This window comes from Oncorhynchus mykiss, chromosome 27, assembly GCF_057628025.1.
Source record: "Oncorhynchus mykiss isolate SJ-2025 chromosome 27, ASM5762802v1, whole genome shotgun sequence".
In the NCBI taxonomy this organism is placed as follows: domain Eukaryota; kingdom Metazoa; phylum Chordata; class Actinopteri; order Salmoniformes; family Salmonidae; genus Oncorhynchus; species Oncorhynchus mykiss.
The window spans coordinates 44,431,130-44,443,343 of NC_143048.1; the positions used below are offsets into that span (position 1 = coordinate 44,431,130).

Consider the following 12,214-nt stretch of genomic DNA (forward strand, 5'->3'; position numbering starts at 1 on the left):
AACACACACACAAGCAGTCAGGGAGAATGTTTTATAAACACAGGAAGTCAGGGAGACTGTTTTATAAACACAGGAAGTCAGGGAGACTGTTTTATAAACACACGCACAGGAAGTCAGGGAGAATGTTTTATAAACACACACACAGGAAGTCAGGGAGACTGTTTTATAAACACACACACAGGAAGTCATGGAGACTGTTTTATAAACACCGGAAGTCCCGGAGACTGATTTATAAACACAGGAAGTTAGGGAGACTGTTTTATAAACACACACACAGGAAGTCAGGGAGACTGTTTTATAAACACAGGAAGTCAGGGAGAATGTTTTATAAACACACACACAGGAAGTCAGGGAGAATGTTTTATCAACACACACACAAGCAGTCAGGGAGAATGTTTTATAAACACAGGAAGTCAGGGAGACTGTTTTATAAACACAGGAAGTCAGGGAGACTGTTTTATAAACACACGCACAGGAAGTCAGGGAGAATGTTTTATAAACACACACACAGGAAGTCAGGGAGACTGTTTTATAAACACACACACAGGAAGTCATGGAGGCTGTTTTATAAACACCGGAAGTCCCGGAGACTGATTTATAAACACAGGAAGTTAGGGAGACTGTTTTATAAACACAGGAAGTTAGGGAGACTGTTTTATAAACACACACCCAATCCGCCAGACTGTTTTATAAACATACACACACAGGAAGTCAGGGAGACTGTTTTATACACACAGGAAGTCAGGGAGACTGTTTTATACACACAGGAAGTCAGGGGGACTGTTTTATAAACACACACACAGGAAGTCAGGGAGACTGTTTTATAAACACAGGAAGTCAGGTTGACACACAGGAAGTCAGGGAGACTGTTTTATACACACAGGAAGTCAGGGAGACTGTTTTATAAACACACACACAGGAAGTCAGGGAGGCTGTTTTATAAACACACACACAGGAAGTCAGGGAGACTGTTTTATAAACACACACACAGGAAGTCAGGGAGACTGTTTTATAAACATACACACACAGGAAGTCAGGGAGACTGTTTTATACACACAGGAAGTCAGGGAGACTGTTTAATAAACACACACACAGGAAGTCAGGGAAGCTGTTTTATAAACACACACACAGGAAGTCAGGGAGACTGTTTTATACACACAGGAAGTCAGGGAGACTGTTGTATAAACACAGGAAGTCAGGTTGACACACACAGGAAGTCAAGGAGACTGTTTTATAAACACACACACAGGAAGACAGGGAGACGGTTTCATAAACACAGGAAGTCAGGGGGACTGTTTTATAAACACAGGAAGTCAGGGAGACTGTTTTATAAACACAGGAAGTCAGGGGGACTGTTTTATAAACACACACACAGGAAGTCAGGGAGAATGTCTTATAAACACACACACAGGAAGTCAGGGAGACTGTTTTATAAACACAACACACAGGAAGTCAGGGAGAATGTTTTATAAACACAACACACAGGAAGTCAGGGAGACTGTTTTATAAACACAACACACAGGAAGTCAGGGAGAATGTTTTATAAACACAACACACAGGAAGTCAGGGAGACTGTTTTATAAACACAACACACAGGAATTCAGGGAGACTGTTTTATAAACACACACACAGGAAGTCAGGGAGACTGTTTTATAAACACACACACAGGAAGTCAGGGAGACTGTTTTATAAACACACACACAGGAAGTCAGGGAGAATGTTTTATAAACACACACACAGGAAGTCAGGGAGACTGTTTTATAAACACACACACACAGGAAGTCAGGGAGACTGTTTTATAAACACAGGAAGTCAGGGAGGCTGTTTTATAAACACATGCACAGGAAGTCAGGGAGAATGTTTTATAAACACACACACAGGAAGTCAGGGAGAATGTTTTATAAACACACACACAGGAAGTCAGGGAGAATGTTTTATAAACACACACACAGGAAGTCAGGGAGAATGTTTTATCAACACACACACAAGCAGTCAGGGAGAATGTTTTATAAACACAGGAAGTCAGGGAGACTGTTTTATAAACACAGGAAGTCAGGGAGACTGTTTTATAAACACACGCACAGGAAGTCAGGGAGAATGTTTTATAAACACACACACAGGAAGTCAGGGAGACTGTTTTATAAACACACACACAGGAAGTCATGGAGACTGTTTTATAAACACCGGAAGTCCCGGAGACTGATTTATAAACACAGGAAGTTAGGGAGACTGTTTTATAAACACACACACAGGAAGTCAGGGAGACTGTTTTATAAACACAGGAAGTCAGGGAGAATGTTTTATACACACAGGAAGTCAGGGAGACTGTTTAATAAACACACACACAGGAAGTCAGGGAAGCTGTTTTATAAACACACACACAGGAAGTCAGGGAGACTGTTTTATACACACAGGAAGTCAGGGAGACTGTTGTATAAACACAGGAAGTCAGGTTGACACACACAGGAAGTCAAGGAGACTGTTTTATAAACACACACACAGGAAGACAGGGAGACGGTTTCATAAACACAGGAAGTCAGGGGGACTGTTTTATAAACACAGGAAGTCAGGGAGACTGTTTTATAAACACAGGAAGTCAGGGGGACTGTTTTATAAACACACACACAGGAAGTCAGGGAGAATGTCTTATAAACACACACACAGGAAGTCAGGGAGACTGTTTTATAAACACAACACACAGGAAGTCAGGGAGAATGTTTTATAAACACAACACACAGGAAGTCAGGGAGACTGTTTTATAAACACAACACACAGGAAGTCAGGGAGAATGTTTTATAAACACAACACACAGGAAGTCAGGGAGACTGTTTTATAAACACAACACACAGGAATTCAGGGAGACTGTTTTATAAACACACACACAGGAAGTCAGGGAGACTGTTTTATAAACACACACACAGGAAGTCAGGGAGACTGTTTTATAAACACACACACAGGAAGTCAGGGAGAATGTTTTATAAACACACACACAGGAAGTCAGGGAGACTGTTTTATAAACACACACACACAGGAAGTCAGGGAGACTGTTTTATAAACACAGGAAGTCAGGGAGGCTGTTTTATAAACACATGCACAGGAAGTCAGGGAGAATGTTTTATAAACACACACACAGGAAGTCAGGGAGAATGTTTTATAAACACACACACAGGAAGTCAGGGAGAATGTTTTATAAACACACACACAGGAAGTCAGGGAGAATGTTTTATCAACACACACACAAGCAGTCAGGGAGAATGTTTTATAAACACAGGAAGTCAGGGAGACTGTTTTATAAACACAGGAAGTCAGGGAGACTGTTTTATAAACACACGCACAGGAAGTCAGGGAGAATGTTTTATAAACACACACACAGGAAGTCAGGGAGACTGTTTTATAAACACACACACAGGAAGTCATGGAGACTGTTTTATAAACACCGGAAGTCCCGGAGACTGATTTATAAACACAGGAAGTTAGGGAGACTGTTTTATAAACACACACACAGGAAGTCAGGGAGACTGTTTTATAAACACAGGAAGTCAGGGAGAATGTTTTATAAACACACACACAGGAAGTCAGGGAGAATGTTTTATCAACACACACACAAGCAGTCAGGGAGAATGTTTTATAAACACAGGAAGTCAGGGAGACTGTTTTATAAACACAGGAAGTCAGGGAGACTGTTTTATAAACACACGCACAGGAAGTCAGGGAGAATGTTTTATAAACACACACACAGGAAGTCAGGGAGACTGTTTTATAAACACACACACAGGAAGTCATGGAGGCTGTTTTATAAACACCGGAAGTCCCGGAGACTGATTTATAAACACAGGAAGTTAGGGAGACTGTTTTATAAACACAGGAAGTTAGGGAGACTGTTTTATAAACACACACCCAATCCGCCTACACTTTTCTGCTCCATCCCAACATATACCACGTCCTTATTGGGGTCCTAAGTGGTACCCTATACGCTACATAGTGCACTACTCTAGGGGCCTGATCAAAAGGGGTGCACTATAAAGGAAATAGGGTGTGATTTGGGACTCTGTCTGTCACCGTTGAAGAACTTGATGATGTCAGTGAAGTCCATGGTATTGTCTCTGATGATCTCTCTGTAGACCTCTACCAGGGCCAGGGCCAGGAACAGGACGAAGTGCTGAGAGGAGATGTGAGGGGCCACCCAGATCACCTCCCATACTGAGAACACATCCTGGTACAGCAGCTCTGGAGATACACAGAGGAGATACACACACACACAGAGGAGATACACACACAGAGAGAAGAGATACACAGAGGAGATACACACACACAGAGGAGATACACACACAGAGAGAGGAGATACACAGAGGAGATACACACACACACACAGATGAGATACACACACACACAGAGGAGATACACACACACACACACACACACAAAGAGGAGATACACACACACACACAGAGGAGACACACACACACAGATGAGATACACACACACACACACACACACACACACACACACACACACACACACACACACACACACACACACACAGAGAGAGAGGAGATATACACACACACACACACACACACACACACACACACACACACGCACACATAGAGAGAGAGAGGAGATACACACACACAGAGAGAGGAGATATAGACACACACACACAGAGAGAGATATATAGACACGCACACACACACACACACACAGAGAGAGAGGAGATACACACACACACAGAAAGGAGATATAGACACACACACACACACACACACACACACACACACACACACACACAGAGGAGATACACACACACACACACATAGAGAGAGAGAGGAGATACACACACACACACAGAGGAGATATAGACACACACACAGAGAGAGATATATAGACACACACACACACACACACACACACACAGAGAGGAGATACACACACAGAGAGAGAGAGGAGACACACACACACACACAGAGGAGATATAGACACACACACACACACACACACACAGACAGAGAGAGAGGAGATACACACACACACACAGAGAGGAGATACACACACAGACAGAGAGGAGATACACACACACACACACAGAGGAGATACACACAGACACACAGAGAGGAGATACACACACACACACAGAGGAGATACACACAGAGAGAGAGAGAGGAGACACACACACACAGAGGAGATATAGACACACACACAGACAGAGAGAGGAGATACACACACACACAGAGGAGATATAGACACACACACACACACAGAGGAGATATAGACACACACACAGACAGAGAGAGAGGAGATACACACAGACACACAGAGAGGAGATACACACACACACACACACAGAGGAGATACACACACAGAGAGAGAGAGGAGACACACACACACACAGAGGAGATATAGACACACACACAGACAGAGAGAGGAGATACACACACACAGAGAGAGAGGAGACACACACACACACAGAGGAGATATAGACACACACACAGACAGAGAGAGGAGATACACACACACACAGAGGAGATATAGACACACACACAGACAGAGAGAGGAGATACACACACACACACAGAGGAGATATAGACACACACACACACACACAGAGGAGATATAGACACACACACAGACAGAGAGAGAGGAGATACACACACACACACACACAGAGGAGATACACACACAGAGAGAGAGAGAGGAGACACACACACACACAGAGGAGATATAGACACACACACAGACAGAGAGAGGAGACACACACACACACACACAGACAGAGAGGAGATACACACACAGACAGAGAGAGAGGAGATACACACACACAGACAGACAGACAGAGGAGATATAGACACTTTCATTATTACATGTTTTACTTTTCTGTTATTTCTCTATTTTCTTTCTCTCTGCGTTGTTGGAAAAGGACTCGTAAAAGTTTCACTGTCTACACCTGCTGTTTACGAAGCATGTGACAAATACAATTAGATTTTAGTTTTAGTGGAGGTGCACCTTTAAACTTTAATGTCATTAAGAAATCCAGTGTACTATGGCCCCATTTCCAGGTGCCACACACAACAACAACAACAACAACAACAACAACAACAACAACAACAACAACAACAACAACAACAAAAAGAGTTACTGTGCAGAGTCATGGATGGTAACACTCCTGGTACATCACATAAAGCCCCCTACTGAAGACAGTCATGGATGGTAACACTCCTGGTACATCACATAAAGCTCCCTACTGAAGACAGTCATGGATGGTAACACTCCTGGTACATCACATAAAGCCCCCTACTGAAGACAGTCATGGATGGTAACACTCCTGGTACATCACATAAAGCCCCCTACTGAAGACTGTCATGGATGGTAACACTCCTGGTACATCATATAAAGCTCCCTACTGAAGACAGTCATGGATGGTAACACTCCTGGTACATCATATAAAGCTCGTTACTGAAGACAGTCATGGATGGTAACACTCCTGGTACATCACATAAAGCTCCCTACTGAAGACAGTCATGGATGGTAACACTCCTGGTACATCATATAAAGCTCCCTACTGAAGACTGTCATGGATGGTAACACTCCTGGTACATCACATAAAGCTCCCTACTGAAGACTGTCATGGATGGTAACACTCCTGGTACATCACATAAAGCTCCCTACTGAAGACTGTCATGGATGGTAACACTCCTGGTACATCACATAAAGCTCCCTACTGAAGACAGTCATGGATGGTAACACTCCTGGTACATCACATAAAGCTCGTTACTGAAGACAGTCATGGATGGTAACACTCCTGGTACATCACATAAAGCTCCCTACTGAAGACAGTCATGGATGGTAACACTCCTGGTACATCACATAAAGCCCCCTACTGAAGACAGTCATGGATGGTAACACTCCTGGTACATCACATAAAGCCCCCTACTGAAGACAGTCATGGATGGTAACACTCCTGGTACATCACATAAAGCTCGTTACTGAAGACAGTCATGGATGGTAACACTCCTGGTACATCATATAAAGCTCCCTACTGAAGACTGTCATGGATGGCAACACTCCTGGTACATCATATAAAGCTCCCTACTGAAGACAGTCATGGATGGTAACACTCCTGGTACATCACATAAAGCTCCCTACTGAAGACAGTCATGGATGGTAACACTCCTGGTACATCATATAAAGCTCCCTACTGAAGACAGTCATGGATGGTAACACTCCTGGTACATCATATAAAGCTCGTTACTGAAGACAGTCATGGATGGTAACACTCCTGGTACATCATATAAAGCTCGTTACTGAAGACAGTCATGGATGGTAACACTCCTGGTACATCACATAAAGCTCCCTACTGAAGACAGTCATGGATGGTAACACTCCTGGTACATCACATAAAGCTCCCTACTGAAGACTGTCATGGATGGTAACACTCCTGGTACATCACATAAAGCTCGTTACTGAAGACAGTCATGGATGGTAACACTCCTGGTACATCACATAAAGCTCCCTACTGAAGACTGTCATGGATGGTAACACTCCTGGTACATCACATAAAGCTCCCTACTGAAGACTGTCATGGATGGTAACACTCCTGGTACATCACATAAAGCTCCCTACTGAAGACTGTCATGGATGGTAACACTCCTGGTACATCACATAAAGCTCCCTACTGAAGACAGTCATGGATGGTAACAATCCTGGTACATCACATAAAGCTCGTTACTGAAGACAGTCATGGATGGTAACACTCCTGGTACATCACATAAAGCTCCCTACTGAAGACAGTCATGGATGGTAACACTCCTGGTACATCACATAAAGCCCCCTACTGAAAACAGTCATGGATGGTAACACTCCTGGTACATCACATAAAGCTCCCTACTGAAGACAGTCATGGATGGTAACACTCCTGGTACATCACATAAAGCTCCCTACTGAAGACAGTCATGGATGGTAACACTCCTGGTACATCACATAAAGCTCCCTACTGAAGACAGTCATGGATGGTAACACTCCTGGTACATCACATAAAGCTCCATACTGAAGACTGTCATGGATGGTAACACTCCTGGTACATCACATAAAGCTCCCTACTGAAAACAGTCATGGATGGTAACACTCCTGGTACATCACATAAAGCTCCCTACTGAAGACAGTCATGGATGGTAACACTCCTGGTACATCACATAAAGCTCCCTACTGAAGACAGTCATGGATGGTAACACTCCTGGTACATCACATAAAGCTCCCTACTGAAGACAGTCATGGATGGTAACACTCCTGGTACATCACATAAAGCTCGTTACTGAAGACAGTCATGGATGGTAACACTCCTGGTACATCACATAAAGCTCCCTACTGAAGACAGTCATGGATGGTAACACTCCTGGTACATCACATAAAGCTCCCTACTGAAGACTGTCATGGATGGTAACACTCCTGGTACATCACATAAAGCTCGTTACTGAAGACAGTCATGGATGGTAACACTCCTGGTACATCACATAAAGCTCCCTACTGAAGACAGTCATGGATGGTAACACTCCTGGTACATCACATAAAGCTCCCTACTGAAGACAGTCATGGATGGTAACACTCCTGGTACATCACATAAAGCTCGTTACTGAAGACAGTCATGGATGGTAACACTCCTGGTACATCACATAAAGCTCCCTACTGAAGACAGTCATGGATGGTAACACTCCTGGTACATCACATAAAGCTCCCTACTGAAGACAGTCATGGATGGTAACACTCCTGGTACATCACATAAAGCTCGTTACTGAAGACAGTCATGGATGGTAACACTCCTGGTACATCACATAAAGCTCGTTACTGAAGACTGTCATGGATGGTAACACTCCTGGTACATCACATAAAGCTCCCTACTGAAGACTGTCATGGATGGCAACACTCCTGGTACATCACATAAAGCTCCCTACTGAAGACATTCATGGATGGTAACACTCCTGGTACATCACATAAAGCTCCCTACTGAAGACAGTCATGGATGGTAACACTCCTGGTACATCACATAAAGCTCCCTACTGAAGACAGTCATGGATGGTAACACTCCTGGTACATCACATAAAGCTCCCTACTGAAGACTGTCATGGATGGTAACACTCCTGGTACATCACATAAAGCTCGTTACTGAAGACTGTCATGGATGGTAACACTCCTGGTACATCACATAAAGCTCGTTACTGAAGACTGTCATGGATGGTAACACTCCTGGTACATCACATAAAGCTCGTTACTGAAGACTGTCATGGATGGTAACACTCCTGGTACATCACATAAAGCCCCCTACTGAATACTGTCATGGATGGTAACACTCCTGGCACATCACATAAAGCCCCCTACTGAAGACAGTCATGGATGGTAACACTCCTGGTACATCACATAAAGCTCCCTACTGAAGACAGTCATGGATGGTAACACTCCTGGTACATAACATAAAGCTCCCTACTGAAGACAGTCATGGATGGTAACACTCCTGGTACATCACATAAAGCTCGTTACTGAAGACTGTCATGGATGGTAACACTCCTGGTACATCACATAAAGCTCCCTACTGAAGACTGTCATGGATGGTAACACTCCTGGTACATCACATAAAGCTCCCTACTGAAGACAGTCATGGATGGTAACACTCCTGGTACATCACATAAAGCTCCCTAATGAATACTGTCATGGATGGTAACACTCCTGGTACATCACATAAAGCTCGTTACTGAAGACAGTCATGGATGGTAACACTCCTGGCACATCACATAAAGCTCGTTACTGAAGACAGTCATGGATGGTAACACTCCTGGTACATCACATAAAGCTCCCTACTGAAGACAGTCATGGATGGTAACACTCCTGGCACATCACATAAAGCGCGTTACTGAAGACTGTCATGGATGGTAACACTCCTGGCACATCACATAAAGCTCCCTACTGAAGACTGTCATGGATGGTAACACTCCTGGTACATTACATAAAGCTCCCTACTGAAGACTGTCATGGATGGTAACACTCCTGGTACATCACATAAAGCTCCCTACTGAAGACTGTCATGGATGGTAACACTCCTGGTACATCACATAAAGCTCCCTACTGAAGACTGTCATGGATGGTAACACTCCTGGTACATCACATAAAGCTCGTTACTGAAGACTGTCATGGATGGTAACACTCCTGGCACATCACATAAAGCTCCCTACTGAAGACTGTCATGGATGGTAACACTCCTGGTACATTACATAAAGCTCGTTACTGAAGACTGTCATGGATGGTAACACTCCTGGTACATCACATAAAGCTCCCTACTGAAGACAGTCATGGATGGTAACACTCCTGGCACATCACATAAAGCCCCCTACTGAAGACTGTCATGGATGGTAACACTCCTGGTACATCACATAAAGCTCGTTACTGAAGACTGTCATGGATGGTAACACTCCTGGTACATCACATAAAGCCCCCTACTGAAGACTGTCATGGATGGTAACACTCCTGGTACATCACATAAAGCTCGTTACTGAAGACTGTCATGGATGGTAACACTCCTGGTACATCACATAAAGCTCGTTACTGAAGACAGTCATGGATGGTAACACTCCTGGCACATCACATAAAGCTCGTTACTGAAGACTGTCATGGATGGTAACACTCCTGGCACATCACATAAAGCTCCCTACTGAAGACTGTCATGGATGGTAACACTCCTGGTACATTACATAAAGCTCCCTACTGAAGACTGTCATGGATGGTAACACTCCTGGTACATCACATAAAGCTCCCTACTGAAGACTGTCATGGATGGTAACACTCCTGGTACATCACATAAAGCTCCCTACTGAAGACTGTCATGGATGGTAACACTCCTGGTACATCACATAAAGCTCGTTACTGAAGACTGTCATGGATGGTAACACTCCTGGCACATCACATAAAGCTCCCTACTGAAGACTGTCATGGATGGTAACACTCCTGGTACATTACATAAAGCTCCCTACTGAAGACTGTCATGGATGGTAACACTCCTGGTACATCACATAAAGCTCCCTACTGAAGACTGTCATGGATGGTAACACTCCTGGTACATCACATAAAGCTCCCTACTGAAGACTGTCATGGATGGTAACACTCCTGGTACATCACATAAAGCTCGTTACTGAAGACTGTCATGGATGGTAACACTCCTGGCACATCACATAAAGCTCCCTACTGAAGACTGTCATGGATGGTAACACTCCTGGTACATTACATAAAGCTCGTTACTGAAGACTGTCATGGATGGTAACACTCCTGGTACATTACATAAAGCTCCCTACTGAAGACTGTCATGGATGGTAACACTCCTGGTACATCACATAAAGCTCCCTACTGAAGACTGTCATGGATGGTAACACTCCTGGTACATCACATAAAGCTCCCTACTGAAGACTGTCATGGATGGTAACACTCCTGGTACATCACATAAAGCTCGTTACTGAAGACTGTCATGGATGGTAACACTCCTGGCACATCACATAAAGCTCCCTACTGAAGACTGTCATGGATGGTAACACTCCTGGTACATTACATAAAGCTCGTTACTGAAGACTGTCATAGATGGTAACACTCCTGGTACATCACATAAAGCTCCCTACTGAAGACAGTCATGGATGGTAACACTCCTGGCACATCACATAAAGCCCCCTACTGAAGACTGTCATGGATGGTAACACTCCTGGTACATCACATAAAGCTCGTTACTGAAGACTGTCATGGATGGTAACACTCCTGGTACATCACATAAAGCCCCCTACTGAAGACTGTCATGGATGGTAACACTCCTGGTACATCACATAAAGCTCGTTACTGAAGACTGTCATGGATGGTAACACTCCTGGTACATCACATAAAGCTCGTTACTGAAGACAGTCATGGATGGTAACACTCCTGGTACATCACATAAAGCCCCCTACTGAAGACAGTCATAGATGGTAACACTCCTGGTACATCACATAAAGCTGGTTACTGAAGACAGTCATGGATGGTAACACTCCTGGTACATCACATAAAGCTCCCTACTGAAGACAGTCATGGATGGTAACACTCCTGGTACATCACATAAAGCTCCCTACTGAATACTGTCATGGATGGTAACACTCCTGGTACATCACATAAAGCTCGTTACTGAAGACAGTCATGGATGGTAACACTCCTGGCACATCAC

General features: G+C 43.8%; 1 protein-coding gene and 1 long non-coding RNA gene across 3 annotated transcripts in view; both read right to left on the reverse strand.

Annotated features, from left to right (window-relative positions):
* Nucleotides 1-12,214, reverse strand: part of LOC149971325 (uncharacterized) — a 381,039-nt gene that overhangs the window by 21,893 nt on the left and 346,932 nt on the right. The gene's annotated exons all lie outside the window — the stretch shown is intronic.
* The window catches only part of LOC110519585 (small G protein signaling modulator 2), a 238,621-nt gene that overhangs the window by 6,201 nt on the left and 220,206 nt on the right, over nt 1-12,214 (reverse strand). For both annotated transcript variants that reach the window (XM_036965645.2, XM_036965644.2), the window contains one exon: nt 4,060-4,227. In XM_036965645.2, coding sequence (XP_036821540.2) covers nt 4,060-4,227 — 168 coding nt within the window. The remainder of the gene's footprint in view (nt 1-4,059; nt 4,228-12,214) is intronic.